The sequence below is a fragment of the Electrona antarctica genome, assembly GCF_951216825.1.
Source record: "Electrona antarctica genome assembly, chromosome: 18".
Lineage (NCBI taxonomy): Eukaryota > Metazoa > Chordata > Actinopteri > Myctophiformes > Myctophidae > Electrona > Electrona antarctica.
In genome coordinates this window covers 46,177,058-46,197,500 of record NC_136799.1, presented here as the reverse complement: position 1 = coordinate 46,197,500, position 20,443 = coordinate 46,177,058, and the positions used below count along the sequence as shown (strand labels likewise).

General features: G+C 45.2%; 1 protein-coding gene across 1 annotated transcript; it reads left to right on the top strand.

The window, feature by feature from the left end:
* Positions 1-1,079: 1,079 nt before the first annotated feature.
* On the top strand, positions 1,080-17,207 carry LOC306941933 (guanylate-binding protein 1-like; the record flags this gene model as incomplete). The annotated part of the gene is made up of 7 exons (XM_079527571.1): positions 1,080-1,269; positions 2,476-2,603; positions 4,439-4,536; positions 12,139-12,305; positions 12,487-12,723; positions 12,953-13,227; positions 16,986-17,207. 7 exons carry the CDS (start codon positions 1,080-1,082, stop codon positions 17,205-17,207), a joined length of 1,317 nt encoding a protein of 438 aa, XP_079383697.1.
* Between the last annotated feature and the right edge of the window lie 3,236 nt (positions 17,208-20,443).

Genomic DNA, 20,443 nt, shown 5'->3' with positions numbered 1-20,443 from the left:
GATATGTATCTCTGGCTCCCCCTACTGAAGGCATTGCAGACTGTAAGCTACTGTATACTGTATAAAATGACAAGCAGACACTGAGCTGCGGTCAGTTATTGGTGATTGAAGTTCATACCCTGTCTTTATACTTCCTCTGTCTCTCCAGACCTACATCAGGACTTCAACACTGCAGCAGGTAAGACACTGAGACCACTTGTCTTTTAGAGTTTGAATAATTGCTGTTGCCCAAGCAGGGAGCACCTTTGTGAGCTTTAGTATGAGGCCTTTGTGCCAGACAGTATCACAGGCTGCTGTGAGGTCAAGAAACACAGTACCTGTCTTTAGTCTGTTCTCAAAACCATTTTCGATGAAGGTGGTTAGGGCCAGTACTTGTTCTCCTGTGCTGCGGTCCCTAAACGTATTTGCCATTTTTTACTATTTTGAAAAACATTTGAAAATAGTTCAACTACCCGATCTACATCGAGACATTGTGAGCTTGTAGATCTTCTATTTGAACTATTTTAAAAGGTTGTTTTTTTTAAATAGTAAGATATACTGTAGCCCCAAATACCACTTTGTCAGAACCTGGGCCATAGGTAGTGGGCGGCTATTTGAGTAAGGGCTGTTATTTGGAAATATACAGTATTTCTTTTACAAGGAATTGTACATGTGATTGACTCGATAAAGTCAAACAGGAAAAAAAAATGTTTTGCTCATGTCACTTCAGGGCATTGTCAATCAAGGCCAAGGTTGCCAGGGTTACATGGTATTTAACCCTGTCCCTAATCAATGAGAGGCAAACCGTTTTTGACTGTGATTCAGGAATGGTGGTCTGTACCCTGTTCGTTGACTGTTTATAGATATTTTATCAATTTGTATGCCGAAGTCAGGCCTTAGGGATCTGGCTTCCCGTTTCAAGACCAAATATGTTCCGTTGGACATCAGTTCTTGAGCACACGTCTAAACTTTCATACCTCTCTGTCGGCAACCGCGGTATTGCCTAAAATATAGGACTTAGGCATTACAAATACCATAATCTTGTATATTGTCCTCATGTCCTTTTGTGTTGTTTGTTTTCTCCACTAGCAGTGACCGTCATGGCAGCCTGCAGCATGAAGGAGCCAGTATGTCTGATAGAGAGTGACAGTAAAGGGAGTCTCCGTATGGTTCCCAGTGCCCTGGAGATTTTACAGCAGATCGAGCAGAAAGTGGTTGTAGTGTCAGTAGTGGGCATGTACCGAACTGGAAAGTCCTACCTCATGAACAAGCTGGCTGGGGCAAACAGAGGTGAGCATTTTCATTATAAGGTATACACTAATTTCATTATAAGGCACACACACATACTCACAGTATGTTTTCCAAAGTTCACAAAATAGAAAATCCTACTTCAGATCATTATCACTAGTTAAAAGCTAGAATGACATCAATTTGGTATTTCGCTTTAAAGGAGCATGCAGTGATTTGGAAAACCCCCTTGTCTGCCCCTGTAACAAGATGTGCACATGCACGCACTACAGTGGGGGGTAACGCAACAGGCCAACAGCACCCACACCAAGGCCCGCCCCCGCTCGATCATGATTGGCGGAAGGCCCCTTTCTCCATCCCGGCCGTTTCACTCATATGGATGTGAAGAATCAACTGACTGAGAGAAAATGCTAATGTCACTGTAAAGACGAACGATCTCACCAGTTTAGAAGAATGTCTCTAGCCTCTTCAAATAGCGCCAAATAGCGCTGAAACCAGTCTTACTCCAATTGGCCAAAGGGCGGCACTATAGCAATCGTTTGAAAACAAAACCTTTGAACAGGCATAACTCATGCCTTGTTTGGCCAAAAGCCATGGCAGTTGTTTCCACATGTGTCTTAACTCATGGGGAACACATCTGTCACTTTGACCAGTAAGCTCCGTCCTCAGATTTTGAGCAGTTTGAAAAACCTGATCTTCTGCCTAGATTTTTGAGCAATTTGTGTGTTGTTCTACACACAACACACACATTATCTGAAATTCCAGTTGAAGAGAAGTTTGTACGTGAACATTTTTAAAATAAGTATAGCTGCAAGCAGCGATAACAAGCACTTTCAACACGCATAACTCATGCCTTGTTTGGCCAAAAGCCATGGAACTTGTTTACACATGTGTCTTGACTCATGCGGAACACATCCGTCACTTTGTACGTGAAGAGATTTGTACAAAAATATATAGCTGCAAGCAGCGATAAGAGGGGCCAAGGAATGCAGCAATAAGAAAAATATTTTCTGTGGGGTACGAACAGCTGCAATACCGCTGCAATACCGCTGCTCTGTTGAGCAGCCTAAAAAGGCCTGTCACACTGAGCACTATAACTACTGTATAACTGCAGCCAGCAGTGTTATTGAGCAGCCTGCACCGCTCAGTTCACACGGGTGTGATTTTTCTTAATTATTGCTTGTCCCCATCTTATCACTGCTTGCAGCTATATTTTGGTTTGTTATTGTCCAATATTTCATCGTCAAGGATTCCCTCTGGGATCCACCATCCAATCCAAGACAAAGGGCATCTGGATGTGGTGTGTACCTCACCCCAGAAAGACTGACCACACTCTGGTGCTGCTGGACACAGAGGGACTGGGAGATGTTAAGAAGGTGAGACACCATTGTATTTCTTGTTTAAATCACGTTGCAATTTTTGAGAGAGAGAGACAGGGGGGGGGGGGGGGGGGGGGGGGGGGGGATTTGCTTGCACCACTCAGTTCACACGGGTGTGATTTTTATAATTTACGTCAGAACCTGGGGGTTAGTGTTGGACATTCACCCCACTACACTTATTCTAATAGGCTACTACATAAAAGACTAACGTTCAATCCAATCCACTCCAATCCAACTTTATTTATAGAGCACATTTAAAAACAACAGAGTTGTAAAGTGCTTTACATAACATAACAAAAAACACAAATAAAAGTGCATAAAATCATCAAAAACGTATTATAGAGATACAAATATACAACAGGGTGAAAAACAAAACAAACAGTAAAACAAAAAATAAATACAAATATCTCACTCTGGGGTAAAAGCTTGGGAATAAAAGTGTTTTAAGACGGGATTTAAAAATAGGGATAGAGGGGGACAGTTTTACAGAGAGGGGGAGTTCATTCCAAATTTTAATGGCAGCTACAGAAAAGGCACCATCTCCCCTAAGTCTCAGTTTGGACTTCGGGACCTCCAGCAGGAGCTTGTCTGCTGATCTCAATGACCTTTCTGGGACATACAATTTGAAAAGATCTGAAATATAAGGAGGTGCTAGCCCATGAAGGGATTTAAAAACAAACAATACAATCTTAAACTTGATCCTGAAACATACGGGGAGCCAGTGCAGTGAAGCTAAAATGGGGGAAATGTGGTCACGCCTTCTTGTGCCTGTCAGAAGGCGTGCAGCAGCATTTTGCACTAGTTGTAATCTATAAATGCAGCCCTGGCTAGCCCCAATATAAAGTGCATTGCAGTAATCCAGGCGGGTAGTGATAAAAGCATGTATGACTTTTTCAAAATCTAAAAAAGTTAAAAAAGGCTTCACCTTAGATAAAATCCTGAGCTGGAAAAAAGCTGATTTTAAAACTAAATTCACCTGTTTAATCCATTAAAAAGTCACTGTCCATTCTTACACCTAGGTTGGTTACGGTGGGTTTAATGTATTGTGCCAGGGGGCCGAGGTCTAACCTGACTCCGCCAGATGGGGCAGCAGAGAGTACACTGGGTTCCCCCCCCTCCTGCTCCCATCTGGGAACTCTCAGGCAGACTCGATGCCCGGCCACCAAACGGCCTGACCAATCAGCGGCAGCTAGAGGCGGCATCAAGGCAGCACTGTGTATGCCATGCTCTCTGCTGCCCCATCTGGCGGAGTCAGGTTAGCCGAGGTCCACTTCGGACATATTTGCAGCAAGACTGGGTTTAAAAATGATAATCTCCGTTTTGCTGGCATTCAAATTTAAAAAATGTAAAGCCACCCAGGCTTTAATGTCATCCAGACATTCCAGGAGTTGGTTTGGAGGGGTGGTACTGTCTCGCTTGATGGGGAGGTAAATTTGGGAGTCGTCAGCATAAAAATGGAAGGACATGCCATGTTTACTTAAAATTGACCCTAGGGGGAGTAAGTAAAGTGCAAAGAGAATGGGCCCAAGAATTGAGCCCTGGGGCACCCCATAGGGGAAGGGGGCAGAAGATGACATTAAGCCACCGGTGCTGACGGTGACGCTTCTCCCAGTGACGTACGACCTAAACCAATCCAGTGCTGTGCCCTTTATACCCACCCAGTGCTCAAGACGTGAAATTAGGATAGTGTGGTCAATCGTGTCAAAAGCGGCCGTAAGATCTAAAAGCAATAAAACCGCAAAATTGCCAGAATCTGTATTTATTAAAAGATCATTAAAAACTCTTAAAAGTGCTGACTCAGTGCTATGAAGTCCAAACAATTGTGGTTTCAGGGAGATACGAAGAATGACAACTGGATCTTTGCCATGGCAGTTCTGCTCAGCAGCAACAGCATGAACACCATTGATAATAAATCCATGGAGAACCTTCAGTATCCTTCACATTATTCACTCATTATTCCCTCCATAGGCGATGGTGGGGGGGGGGGGGGGGGTGGCACCGATTTATATATTTGTATTTATATAATTGTCAAGATTGTGGGCGCACATCACTTACAGTAGCACAGAACGCACCGCTGCGCACAGACAGTAGAGTTCTCATCTGCCCTGAAAATTAAAACCCGGCACTACCCTGCCTTTAAGGTCCCTACACACTGAGTGCGTTTTTCGGATTTTTAGCGGCGTTTCTCCATCGGTTTTCCGAAAAACGCGTCCAGTGTGCAACCACCTTAACTGGGTCGGCCCGAGGCTTGGCTAACAATACCATAGGCCCGAAAACCCTAAAAAGCCAGAGTAAAAAATAAAAAAGCCACTAGATGGACACCGTGGTTCAATTGTTATATACCGAGTGAGTGTGTGAGAGAACGGACTAATAGTCGTCGAAATAAAGAATTTATGTAACTCACTGTTACTCACGGTTGAGTAGGCAGCGGTTAAATATCTCTGAAGAAGTAGCAGCTCCCTTTAGGCCTGGGCTACACGTATAGGCCTATGGATCTTTTTCAAAATGCACATTTTGTTGTGCGTTTGGGCCTTTCAGCCACACGCAAACGTCGTTTTTCCGATATCACTGTGTTAATAAGTAACACCACGACACCAGTGAGCAAAGGCTCATGCATGCTGCATCCAATATAAATAATTTAAGTACTATTCCACTCCGCGGTGGCCACCACTGCCCAATAGATGAATTGTATTGGTGCGGAGAGCGAAGCTTGAATAATAGGTTAATTGCGGACCGCTAAAGAGAAACTGTGGATATAACCTACCAATGGCCAAATGCCATTGCACAGGACACCAAAAACAAGTGTGGCGTGTGCATAGCCATGTGAAACTATTCTCGTGCGTAAAGTTCGTCTGACAGCTACACCAGCGCACAGCACATGGATGTGAAAATCATGCATTCCCTCGCCTATTGTGACATCCCCTATGAAACATGACGAAACATGACGGTCGTATTGTTTCAGAGCTATGATAAGACATTGTAATGTTTTGTCAAAGGATAGACTGTAGACATGCCGTATTTTGCTCTCTGTTTCATGTTCATGGTCATGGTCATGGAGGGAGGGAGAGAGACAGAGAGAGAGAGAGAGAGAGAGAGAGAGATAGAGGTGTGAATGCAATCGCATCAAGCGTGGTTGGTGAGAAGAAAGTATACAGTGGGTCATGTCCAGTCGCAAAGCGCATGTAGTACCTACAAGGATTGTGCTTGGCTATACCTGTGTATAATGGCATCATACCTGTTTAATTCTACCTGAAAAGTTAATGTCATGTCTGTAAAAGAAAGTAATATTAAGTCTTGTGTTCACAGTATACCTGGCTGTGATATACTAGTCACATAGGTGTTTACATCCATGGTTTCCACCACCTGCCAATAGGTGGCAGTGCTAGTTCACAGTGGAATGCCTTGTGTGGGGTCATGACTCAGCCGGAAAGAGGGAGTTTAGAGGGAACCACGTTGTGATTTGTTTGTTGCCGTGTACCTGTATGTCTCTCCTGCTGTGAATTAATAAAACGTGAACCATCATTTTATACACAAAGATCGTGTGCAAGACTGCAATTGGATCCGAGTGTAATACGCACAGTGCACATGGCACATCTCTCTCCTGTTTAGGTAATAAAGGGCGCACCTTTGACTGCATTCCGTTGTCATGTGCCTGCCGACCATGTGCGCATGTGAACGATGTATAGAGCACCGAAGTATGACGTCACTTTCAGTAGAGGGCGCCAATACACAGGTTAATGTATTTTTGAGTGGTGTAAACCACTCCTACAACTGGCTTTGTTGAGTGGTGTAAACCACTCCTACAACTGGCTTTGTTTGTGCAGAAAAAATGAGCATGGTTGCTATGTTCACCCTGTTCACCCGGGTGTGATTTCATTACGTCAGACATGATTTCATTACGTCAGACAGGCTATATTACACCACTCAGTTCACACGGGTGTGATTTTTCTTGTTGCATTGAGATCCCCATAGGGCAATTTTAGGTCGCTTCATATAAGAACTGTTTGAACAATAAACCGACCACCCCGGCCTTTCTGTCAGGAGAGTGGATGTGCGTCGTTAATGATGTCCATTCATATTTGATACAGCCAGTTTCTGGAGAAAATTGAATTAATGTGGCCGCAAAAGCCTTGAAACTACATATGAAGGCAATGTCGCTGCTAATATACGTCACGCCCAGCTGTCAACACATTGCGTTCCTGAGATTCCTCGTTGACGTAAGCTCAGCTGGTGGTGACTAAATAAACGTAATTAACATTCAGTTTCTGTTGTGCGACGGGCAGATGCAGCCACCCTGCCTACCCGGAAATGTAGTCTCTGGGTTGTTTGACTCGTTTATAACGCTTTGTTGAGTGGTGCAACCACTCCAACAAACAGCAATGTCCGTGTGTGTATGTGTGTACATGTCACTATGAGCACGAGTACCAATGAATACCAGTAGGGGCGCTGTTGTGCCAGAAACAGAGAGATAGTGCTGCACTGTTGCCTGCTAATGAGAGAGAGAGGGAGAGAGAGAGAGAGAGAGAGAGAGATAGGTGGGGGAGAGGGTTGCACCAGAGTTGCACCACTCGGTTCACACGGGTGTGATTTTTTGTTACTCTTTGGGTATATTTGTACATTTCCACCTTCAGTCGATGCTTCATATTTCATATCCATATGAGTGAAAAGGCCGGGGTGGTCGGTTTATTTTTCAAACACAGTTCTTTATGAGGCGATCTAAAATCCTCCTATGGAGATTACAATGCAAATAAAAAGTAGACGAACCTGTGGATTGACGCCCTCTACTGACAGTGACGTCAGGACTTCGGTGCTCTATATGTCCTTTATTAGCCTACATTATAACATGACATTTATTATACACCTCAAAATAGCCACTCTACAAGCTCACAACTGGTTCACTTCTATAGGTCTGACTCTGCTATTATTTTCTGTGCAGGACTTGCCAGAGCAATGATAAAGTGTCTATCATTGGGTTTATGAATCAGAATCATATATTTTTATATTATATGGAGAAGAGAGTGTCGGAATTTGGAGATTCACACATAGCGTGACATGCTGATAGACAATGCAAGAAACATGTTCCACTTCCACTCACAATTTAGGTGGCTTTTAAAATGTGGTACTTATTCCTTCATTAAATAAAATATGATAGGCCTATGTATTGGCACCTAGTGTAAATATAAAATCAAATGTAATATCCTATATTACAATTGAAAACATGTCCCCAAAAGCACGCACAGGAACAAAAGGCACCAGCTACTACGTCACTGACACGCTGCAACACGCTGCAACACACACTGCAACAACACACTAACACGACACAGCCTTACCCTCCGCGTCGATCCACGGCTATCTCCTCATGTCGCGCCGCACGCCCACAATCAACAACACCCGCGTAAAAACTGTCATTGCACTGCCACTACAGCCGCCTCCCGTCCACACTCACAAACAACATCAATATCAATAACAAACACAAACACGCCACAAGCACCGACACCCCCGCCTAATTTGTTGCCAGGTCTATGAAAACTAGCCCAGAAAAAATGCCATTCAACACGCTACTTACAACTCGCTTACAATTCGCGGACCTGGCAACACTGCATCCTGTTTTCCCATTGGCTACGGTTGCTACAACACGCATTTGCACTGCATCTTGGGAGCAACACAGCTTAATGTAGGGGTCACCGATTGCTGTGCTACATCCCCCTCATGTTCTCAACACCCCGTTCGGCTACACCACACACACTAACCTACACCATTCTCCACATGCAACACAGGGCCCTTATTGGCTAGCCCCCTCACATGGCGATCCCCACGCAACAAAACACAGCCAGCCACACACACACACACCCACCCACACACACACACAACGCCCACGTTCGGAAATATCGCACTGAGCGCACTGTGCAAACCTGGCGTGGTACAACAACAACAACAACACTACACGCACACGCGCGCGCTGCAACAACACACAGCTACGTACAGTGTGTGTGTGTGTGTCTGTGTGCGTGCGTGCGTGCGCGGGGGGGAATTTGGCTCGCCTCGCGATGCAGCGCAAATGCCACTACACTACACAGGGCTCGACAGTGCGACTAGGTACTCGCATTTGCGCCTTACAACATCACCGTGCGAGTTGTAACATTCACTTTGTACCACCGGTGCGACTACACAATCCGAACTTTCAAGCTACAACTTGCGCAGTTTACATCCACACGAATGTGTCACTCTCTCGGTTCTGCACCGCTGCTGGAGAAGTATAGCACTGTCGCAGGCAGCGCAACTAATCCCCCCCCCCCCCCCCCCCCACACACACCACCGAGACGGAGGAGAGAGAAGAGAGCGAGAGAGACAGAGAGCACACACGTGAGTCCTGCACATTATATTGACCCTATATTAATTTGTACAACCTAGCAAAGCATAAGATATGATGGTTTGGACAATAGGCTGCTCTCTCTTTTTACAAGACATAAGCCATTGCATACAGGTTCTCAACCTTTTTAATTTCAAGGACCCCCATAACTCTGAGAGTAAAACCAAATGGACCCATAACAGTCCCATTTGATTCCATTTGTACAGTATCACAGTTAAACGTTATAAAACAGTCCATTTGGTTCCATTTGTACACTCTCAGAGTTACAGACCTGTAGGGTCCACTTGGTTCCATTTCTACACTCTCAGAGTTACAGACCTATAATGGGTCCATTTGGAACCCCCTCAAGGAACCATGAGGGTCCCTGGAACACACCTTTGACAGCCACTGCTTTAAATCTATACATAACTAATATAGAGCATATTTGATCCATTTATTGTTATGGATAAGAACAACAACACTACACGCGCGCACGTGCACGCGCTGCAACACAAAACAGCTGCATAAAACGCGTGTCACTGTGGACTTCTGTATCTGTGGACTTCTGTATCGCAACGCGGGGCAACGCAACTCTGGGATGAGCGGGCCGAAGGCCCGCGAAATTCTAGTAGCCTACAATTGAAACCTGCATACTGCAGTGATTTTTCTTCAGTGTTCAATGCGTTTCTGCGTTTGCACAGAGATCACACAGAGATCTTTGTCGTATGGGCAGGGATTCTTTTTTTTCAAATATCCGAAATATCCGAAAATATCTGTTTTGAAAAAGATCCACATACATGTAGCCCAGGTCAGTTTCCTCTGAAGTGACACCGTTATGTCAAAGTATTGTCCCCGTTGGCAAAGTGTAACTTTTTCATCATTCAACAGTCCTGAACAGACACAATATTATAATATTGTATTACATGGCTTGGTTGAATGCTTGATTCTGATTGGTCAATCGCTGAATTCAGCGGTGAGTTATGTGTTGATAATGACCGCTCCGCTGTATAACAGACCTCTGCCTAATCAAACCCTCTGAGCACCAGCTGTGTGGCTGCGCCCCACTTGATTTACTGCTGTTTCCAACATGACAGCTACTAGTGACACACAATGTCATTTACAGCAAAAATGTTTTTGAAAACATTTGAGCGAGAAATAGACGAAGCAGTACCTGGAAATGGATTCTATTTGATCAACTCACTTCCTTGTTTTCCGACAGTGCTGCAGCCCTGCAGCTGGCCAGACGCAGCCAGCGCGAACTTATGGAATACTTATTTTTGTTGTGTTTTGGGTCAATGTATTAATTTATGTTAGGTAGTCATGTAATAAGCGGGATAAGATCTGGCTAGGTGGTCATTATCGGGATATCATTCACCTTCAGGGAGTTTAACCACCTCGCCTTCGCCTCGGTGGCTTCGCCTGTCAGTGAATTATCTCCCGACAATGACCACCTAGCCAGATATTATCCCTTACATAACAACTGCCAACTTGGCTATAATCTAGTAGGCTAGCTACTGTACGTTTAAATTAATCATTGCCTCTCAAAGCCAGATACATAGCACGCGTAATGTGTGTTGCCTATCCAAAATAACAGACATACAAGCCATCAACTCATCTCATGGCATGTCGACAACTTGCAGATCTGTTATTTTGGACACATAATATCAACGAGGCGCCCTGTACAACAATGGACGCTGGCTACAATACTAAGCATTTTGGAAACCAAATAGCCTGTTCAGTGGATCTGTAACATTGCGTGGTCATCATGTAACTAGCTTGTATCTTACGTGTATGCAGTGAACATTAATATTAGCGTTTACATACTTCATCTGGAGCATTTACCATGAAACCCAGCTGGGTATAACGAGACAGGAGCAGTGTCTCCTTAAGCCCCAACGTTTCCAAAACGAAAAATTGCGGATGAATCGATGGTCTTATAAAACATTTAAGCATATGGCTGATGTTGATGCTGAGCACTGAGCAGCTCATTTGGTGCACAAACCAGAGGCCAGCCAGCAACAACCACCACCATTCTATTCTCTCACTGCTCTGCTGCCTGCTGCTGCTGTCCGCTGCGCTTAACCCACCACTCCTCCTCCAGTCTAGTCACATAGTAAACTGTAGCCTTAACTTTAATCACCAAGATTCACCAGCGCAGCCGTCTTCATAATACATAAATACATTACACAAACAACAGAATTGTTATTTGTATTATAATAAAATTATTTAAAAATCACAGGAAATCACAGAACCCGAGGCTCGGACTGGCCCGACTAATTAGCAAGCATTTTGGGACCTACCCTATAACCGAAAACGTTGGGCCGGGCGGGGTAGGGGTCGGGTTCTGGCAGTGATTGAGAACTCTAACAGACAGACAGGCGCCGAGTGCCTATAGGTATGCAAATGTATGGCTGCCCCCTCTACTTATGCAAATGACCCCTACACCCAGGGCCGGATCTACCATATGGGCACTTTGGGCACGTGTCCAGGGGCCCTTGGCCACCAGGGGCCCCTCAAAAAAAAATCCCTGCTAATCCGAATGAAATAAATGGTGTCTAAAAAGATTAGTGTTTTATTGTTGGTGAGAAGGGCAGCTAAAAAGTGCAATTGTGTGTAAAGCAGCAACAATGCGCTAGATTGGCTGTCACTCTGGGGGGGGTAGGCGACCGGAAATAGGCTAATATAACGGCATAAAACTGCCCCAAAACGGCTCCAAAATCGCAAAAATGTTGCGCGCGCGTGAAGGGGGGGCCCTTCGAGCTTCAGTGCCCAGGGGCCCTCAGAGGTGTTAATCCGGCCCTGCCTACACCGTTCTCTCCTGCCGCCGGGCTTGCATAGGCCGCTAACCCTAAACTCAGTCTTTACCGGCCATGTAGGTCCAGGCCCGGTGACACAGGGGTTAAACTCGCTAACCCTAACCTCAGTCTTAACCGGGCCACATAGGACAGACTAACGGGATGTCGGACTTATGGGCAGTCCCCGGGAGGGGCACAGCAATAAGATACTTGCTGGCTCCAAACAGGAGTGTTTCAGGGAGTTTTCATTTATTCAGTATTTAATACTAAATAAATGTATCTCATGTAGGAATTTCTCTTTCCCTGCTCAATCTACCCTTCTGTAAAAGGTTTTCAACCCCAGTGTTGTGTAAGGTTATTTTGTCATCCTTAACACCACCCCTTACAGCTATGTGACAGAACTGACAAAGAATATCAAAATTAAGTCCAAGGAGAAGGATGATGATCGTACGATTGTGCGTTACCTTCCCTCGTTTGTGTGGACTGTGCGAGATTTTTCACTCATTCTGGAGATTGATGGGAAACTGTATACAGCAGACGAGTACCTGGAAGACGGTCTCAAGGAGATACAAGGTTTCATGATCTGCTGAAAAGTATTTGAATATTATTGAGATTTCAATCATTTAAACTAGGCGTCAGCAGGTATTTACACTAAAAGGTATTGTGTGTGTGTGTGTGCGTGTGTGTGTGCGTGCGTGCATGCGTGCGTGCGTGCGCGTGCGTCATTTTGTCAAAGGTGAAGAGAATCAGCACTACAACGAACCCCGTGCCTGCCTTCGTAAATTCTTCTTGCCTCGCCATTGTTTCGTGTTTGAGAGACCGGCCAAGCCTAAGATAATGCAACGAATGGAGGAAGCGACTGATGCTGACCTGGAGCCAGAGTTTGTTGAACAGACCAAAAAGTTCACTGAACACATCTACACCAAGTCTGACACAAAGTTTGTCGGGGATGGCATAAAGGTCACTGGCAGATGTAAGTGGGATTTAAATAAAGGTACATTGCAGCCGCTGGGTGTCTGGTATTTATGTCAGTCAACAGCATTTGAGGGATTGACATAAATGACTGCTAAAGCACGTGCTCACTTTGCATTCTGACCAATGAAGTGTTCATTGTCAAGAATATATGTGATATCGTCAAAGCATAAACATCAATCTCTGAACTATCATCATGACTAGTTGCGGAATAGTTCTATCTTCCACAGTGCTTGGTCAGCTGGCAGAGACATATGTGAAAGCCATCCGTAGTGGAGAGGTTCCCTGTCTGGAAAATGCTGTGGTGGCACTGGCTGAGGTTGAGAATGCCAAAGCTGTTGAGCAGGCCCGGGTCCTCTATGTACAGGGGTTGAAGTCAGTATGCTTCCCCACCACCTTGGAGGAGCTGTCTGCAATCCATGCATCCAGTGAGAAAGAGGCCCTGTCACTCTTCATGAAACGTTCTTTCAGAGATGACAACCAAGAATATCAGAAGAAGCTTGTGGTATGTGTTGGGAATCATCATACATTATTTTCACATTGTGTGTTTTGGTCACATTATGCAACACCCTTTTTAAATCCTCTAAAACCTTGTAAAAATGATTGTGTTTAATAAGTCCATTGTTTAACACAGTTGTTGTTTATATGATATGATTTTAAATGATTTGAACATTCGCAAATTAAGGCCTATTTTATATTGCCAAATTGTCAAATCATTTATTTATTTATTCTTTACAGAACCTTAGATGATTTTTGTAATATTTTATTGAACATTTTGAACAAAATAGCCAATTTTAGATCAAGATGCCCATTCCTTAGTGCCCACTCTTGTATCTAACCTGACTGAGGAGGGGGGAACCCAGTGTACTCTCTGCTGCCCCATCTGGCGGAGTCAGGTTATCTTGTATCCACATAGGCTGTCAATATTATGAATGATGGTGGAAAAACAAAAAAATTAACATGATTTAGGTGCAATTCCAGTTAGTTTTCTATTGTCATTTTGAGTGTGAGTCCAGCAAAGTTGATTAGATTATTGTATGCTATCCTGATTATGGCTTCTGAAACGCAATCTTTGACTTTCACAAAAACAAACAAAAAGATTCTTAAACTCACTTGTCAGCAGTATTTTGTCATTGTAGCTACCTGTCTATGTTCAGTTGTAATCCCGTGAACACACAGACAACAAAGAGGAGAAAATAACTCCTTTGCTCTGCTGGCACCAACAATTCTACTGAATGGAGAGACCACACAGGGGTTGGCTTGTGCATCTGGTGGGGTGTGAAGTGAAGTGCCTACTGTTGGCTTGTGCATCTGATGGCGTGTGAAGTGCCTACTGGTGGTAAATGCCAATGGTAAATGGTGCATTTATATAGCACCTTTATCCAAGGCGCTTTACATAGAATTACATTCACCCATTCACACACACATTCGTACACCGATGGCGGCGGAAACCTTGCAAGGCACCAACTGAATGCCACAGACGAAAAACAGTAAGTCCACACTATTTATCCATAATGTATAAATTATGGATAAGGGGTCAGGACAACGAGGCCTTTTCGTGGAGGGGTCAGAATGAAATTTGGACTTAGACTGTTTTTCGTCTGTGGTACTCTGGAGCAATTAGGGGTTCAGAGTTAGTGTCCACTTCGACACTAACTCTGGGGGAGCACAGGTTCAAACGGGCAACCTTGTGGTTACCTTGTGGCCATTCTACCCCTGAGTCACCGCCGACCCTAGCTCTTAATTTCGCTTTTAAATCTCACATGGAATTCAGACCAGCCTCTCCTCTTTAGTGGAAATCTCAAGAACGTTTGACCTACTCACCAATACAAAGACGGGTTGTATCATTAGAAAGCCTACCTACCTTAGTGGACACACTCTGAGCCCCCCACCACACGTATAAACGGTACTGTTTGGGCAGAAAGGGATTGGACAAATATTCTCTATGAGGCAATTCTCTGGGCAATATCGGTAGAGGGGGCATTGGAGTAACTAAAAGTATCTTTTTTCCGGTGGAAACAATATCCCTTTTTGGCCAAAAAGTACAGTTTATATGTGTGGTGGGGGGCTCCCACTAAGGAAGTGGGTGCTCCCACTAAGGAAAGTAGGCTTTCTAATGAAACAACCCGCCTTTGTTTTGGTGAGTAACAATAACGTTCTTTTTATTTATGCTAAAGAGGAGAGGCTGTTCTGAGTTCTGAGTTCCAAAGCGAAAGTAGCAGAGTAAGGCTATGGACCAGAGCTACACAGACCCATGGTGGCTGTACTCTACCAACAACTAATCTGCTGAGCCCGTAGCCTAGCAATTCCATACATTCATACCTATAGAAAACCCCAAAATATGTACATTATCTGTGCACTACTACTGTTTTGATCGCGACAGAGGAGTGGCTTTCACTATAGTATGTACGGAATTGCCAATTCGTGCTATTTCACAGTGTTTGGGTGAGATCGGGTTTGACATTATTTACGATTCTGTGCTATTGGGTTACAACTCGGACGGGGCTGAGTCGGCTCTGAACTTCGCAACGTTCGACACGGCAACTTGCGTGCCTTAAAGACCTAGTGAAAAATACGTTTTCCCACACTTTTAGACCATATCCGGAGTCATCATATTCATATGGTAGGCCTACGTAACAATGGATGCCAAAACAGTTGGAAAATTTAAATTTTGTGTATTTTTGATTACACAGCTATGTGTGTCCCGGGTCCCTGGGTCTGTCTGTCTGTCCAAGCACGAAAATAGCTTGTTTGGTTTTCACCATTTCTCAAACGTTTCGGACGCAGGGCGGCATTCCTGGGGGTCTGGATGTTCCAAGGACCCCCCAGGGACCCCTGGGGACTCCCACACGGTAACTGTCATTTCTCGACCGTTTCGGACACGGAGCGGCTCTCCGGAACCGGGCCAGCCCCCTGGGCACATGTTCCTGGTGGTCTGGATGTTCCGGGGACCACCAGGGACGCCCAGAGATCCCCGGGGACCCCCACACGGTAATTCTGTCATTTCTCGACCGTTTCAGACGTGGGTGGCTTGCCGGAACCGGGCCAGCCCCCTGAACGCATTCCTGGGGGTCTGGATGTTCCAGGGACCCCCCCCCCCCCCACCAGGGACCCCCGGGGACCCCCACACGGTAACTCTGTCATTTCTCGACCGTTTCGGACACGGGCGGCTCGCCGGAAACGACCCGGCCAATTGGCCGCATTTCTGGCGGTCTGGATGTTCCAGGGACCCCCGGGGACCCCCACATGGTAACTCTGTCATTTCTCGACCGTTAAGGACGTGGGCCGACCCACGTCCGGGCCAGCCCTCCGGGCACATTCCTGGTGGTCTGGATGTTCCGGGGACCCCACAGGGACCCCCAGGGGTCCATATGGTAACTATGTCATTTCTCGACCATTTCGGAGGCGGGGCGGCTCGCCGGAACCGGGCCGGCACCCTGGCCACGTTCCTGTGGGTCTGGAACTTCCGCAGACCCCCCGGGGACCCCCACACGGAGTTGCACCACTCACTTCACATGGGTGTGATTTTTATATCAAAAGTCGAGGCTCACATGCGTATTAATGAATCTTGATTTCATTCACCTGTATTATTCCCATTTCTGCGAACTACTCAGTTTTTTTACCCCATTCAAGATGACATCCAGACAGTGTATTACTCGTTTTAAACAGCACACTAGCACACATTAAGCAGCACACTAAAATATGTATCTGACAACATTATAGGGTAGAAATAAGCCATGAGCTTTGCTGCCTGTATCAGTCTGACTTTGTAAACAAACATTCTGCATGTGCGTGCACACGGCGTGCCAGTAGCAGAGCTACGTCCCATAGCCTGGAGGGATTCAACGTTCTGATTGGTTCAAAAACAGACAGCTTTAATGCGCTCTGTGTCTCTCGTGGCTCATGTTCAGTAGAGACGAATTAACTTCCGTCATTGTCTATTTGGAGGATTTCAGTGTAATATGTACGGATTCAGGGGTTTTCTACTAGTGTATGTATACGGAATTGCCATGCTGTGTTGTTTCACCGTGTTTTGGTGAGACTAAGCGTGCTACGCTACAACAGCGTAGCACAGCGTAACACAGCAGTGTGTGATGCTATGGGAATGCATGGTTGCGGGCCGGGCACGTAAGTGCACGCCATGCGATTGTGTATGAGCGTGATCCTGCAAAAAAAAAAACGTGGAACACTGCGTTGTCGCACCACTGACCAGTGCACCCCATGACCAATAAACCATGTTCATTGTTACCACTGTGTTTTTAGATCGTACTTCAGGGGGAATACGATCAGATCTGTGAGAAGAACAGCAACGAGTCCAGGAAGGCATGTGAACAAATCATCAAACAAGTCTTTGAACCTCTGGAGACCAACCTGGGAGCTGGTCGCTACTCAGTTCCTGGAGGATACAAGATGTTCTGCAAGGACCTCAAGATGATGACTGATACATACAGCCGTGCAGAAGGCAGAGGAGTCAAGGTGAGCTAGCCGCAATTTGCAACTCTAGATTTTTTTATAATGGGCTGAATCTAGAGTTGCAATACCCTCCATTGACTCCCCACTCATCATTTTGCGTTTGCGATCTGCTTGTCTTAAACGACGTTAAACTCACCAACATTGCAGCTGTAGTCCAAGCTTGAATTATTCTCTTTCAATCTGCAAAGCTTGTTTTTCATAAAAATCCCCCGTAGACATGTTATGAGCTACTTTCTGTCAAGAAGAAGAAATGTTGGAGTTTGGAAGCGCTCGTTTGTATTAAGGGGTCGCGCTGCTGCCTCCTGCATTATGTGCAAATGCGAATCAGATGCATGCAGGGACGTTCAGTGACTTACGACGAGCGCTTCCAAACTCCAGCACTTAGAAAAAGAATCACTTGCACAGAATTTCTTGACAGAAAGTAGCTCATAACATGTGCTTTGAAGATGTTATGAGCTACTGTCTGCAAAACAAGCTTTGCAGATTGAAAGAGAATAATTCAAGCTTGGACTACAGCTGCAATGTTGGTGAGTTTAACGTCGTTTAAGACAAGCAGATCGCAAACGCAAAATGATGAGTGGGGAGTCAATGGAGGGTATTGCAACTCTAGATTCATCCCATTATAAAAAAATCTAGAGTTGCAAATTGCGGCTAAAGGTGAGCCAACTTCTGATCCGAGTCAGAGAATGTTTTGTGTGTGTGTGTGTGTGTGTGTGTGTGCGTGCGTGCGTGCGTGCGTGCGTGCGTGCGTGCGTGTGCGTGCGTGCGTGTGCGTGTTAGTCTCAGAAGAGAGGATTCTTCAGGCTGCCCAGCTTCAGGCTTCTCTCCAGACAAGGAGATGAACAGGTATCTGTCTGTCTGTCTGTCTGTCTGTCTGTCTGTCTGTGTCTGTCTGTCTGTCTGTCTGTCTGTCTGTCTGTCTGTCTGTCTGTCTGTCTGTCTGTCTGTCTGTCTGTCTGTTAGCACACTCTGTCTGTCTGTCTGTCTGTCTGTCTGTCTGTCTGTCTGTCTGTCTGTCTGTCTGTCTGTCTGTCTGTCTGTCTGTCTGTCTGTCTGTCTGTCTTTCTGCCTGCCTGCATGCCTGCATGCCTGCCTGCCTGCCTGCCTGCCTGCCTGCCTGCCTGCCTGCCTGTTAGCACACTGTCTGTCTGTCTGTCTGTCTGTCTGTCTGTCTGTCTGTCTCGATTCAATTCAATTAGCTTTGTAACAAAACAGACATTATGTGAATGGATTTTATATGTGTAGACTATATATTCATTTAGGGGCAGGCTGCTACACATATTGATGACGACGTTGATCACTCAGCACTAGGTAACGATACCTATGTGATATAAATGTCCACACCGTTACACTATTGTTACACTTATAGGTCCTCATTCACAAAGGAGAAATACGCCAGAGCGTAACGTAAGCGTAAACAGATACTTAAAGGTAGCGTATTTATCGGTCCGATCACGCTGCGATTTGCTCCCGTCTTATTCAGGGAAGCTGGTGTAATCACTTCATTTGTGCGGATCGCAGAGTGTAGCCTTTCCGCATTTTTCCCAAGCGATTCGCCTGGTGTCGCCTGGTTAGAACGCCCATCCCACACCATATAAGGCAACAGGAAATATCGAAATACGTCATCATAGCCTGCACCGGGCTTTAAATTATATACAACAGCCGCGATGAGCTTGTAGAGCAGTTAATTTTGACAGGCGGGTCTCTGCACGGACAGATCTTCAAGCAAACAGCGCGAGTTTTGTATATAATTATAAACGAAACTTGCCAACTTGGCACGCATTGCTTCACTCCTTGTTAAATGTCAGAACGTTAATAAGTTAACTGATGTTACAGTTACTTTCACATAATGAGAAAGAAGTTAATTTGTACTGTTCACCACACAACCAAATGCTATATTAAAACTCGGCAATGATAAAAGGCCCTATTGATTAGTCTACTGCGGTGATTGATTCCCTGCCCTGCACTGTCGGATTTGGAAAGCAAATATATGGACATGCATGGACACAGGACATATTTTCTTTCTTTTTTTCTTGTGGGATTTGGACTTAAGGCTATATTTCATCCGATCCAACTACGTTGTATGTTTCCTCAGCTGCAGGTAAGAGTTGGCTATTCTGTGTGGCGTCCGCATGTGATCAATATACATATTATAAATTAATACCACGACGCAAATGGAGGCAGATAGGTGCTTGCAGCAAATGCATTTAGGCCTACGTGAAACTTTAATTGGCTGAGTCTCTGTCAACATGCTGATCAGCGAGTTACAGTGGTAATAATAATCATCATCAACAGCCTTTCTTGTCTGTCTGTCCGTCATGTTTGTGAACAAGCGCGAGTGGAGGTGAGCTGGCTTAAAACTATGATATGACTGGCCGACTTTCAAACACGCTGATGCCATTCATTCAAATAGGCTAATGTGGTCTTCTATTTTTTATATAGGGCTAATCCCCCCCCACACACACACACGCACCGACAGTCAGACTGACTCAAAGGAGCTCCATAACGAAACAATTTAAATAGGCCTATACTGCAGACATTACTACACTAAACAACGTTGGATTCGTACAGTGCAGAATGCAGATAAGTGTATGTTCTTATTATAATTGTGAGTTTGTTTTTTAACATGCAGCGCGAGTCCGCGAGAGCCGATCTACAAGCTCACAACGCGTTGCACTGCGAGTAGAAAGCTGTCAAGTGAGCAGCGCAATCGCGCATGCTAGAAATATCCTAATAAATAAATAAAAAAGGTGTCGGGCTTGCAGGGGCAGTTTCTGTAAGGCACTCTAGGCTAACCTGCCTCTAGAATGCATGCATTTAGGCATACAAGTGATACTTGGCTTTTATATAGGCTATAATTTTTGTATGTGCGACCAATGTTGGGGACACATGCCTACATATTTTATCTGAGATTTGGGGACTTTTAATTGATTCAGCATGAAGACTAAAGCCTTCTTATACATCTACGCAAGCCGTACACGACCATGAGAGGTGGCGCAGCTTTCAGCGGAATTTCCGACCAACCCACGTCACCGTCAAGTTCACGTTCAAGTTCATGAATTCCCACGTAATGTGGGAATCCACGTAAATGCCTGTCCGCTCACGCTCCGCTCACGTAACGTCACTTTATGAGCGTAAACGCTGTTGTGAATGAGGACCATAGTGTGTGCAGGCTGAGGTGGTGCTAAAGACATACCTGGATAAGAAGGCGATCGTCGGCAAGGCCATACTGGCAGCAGATAAAAGCC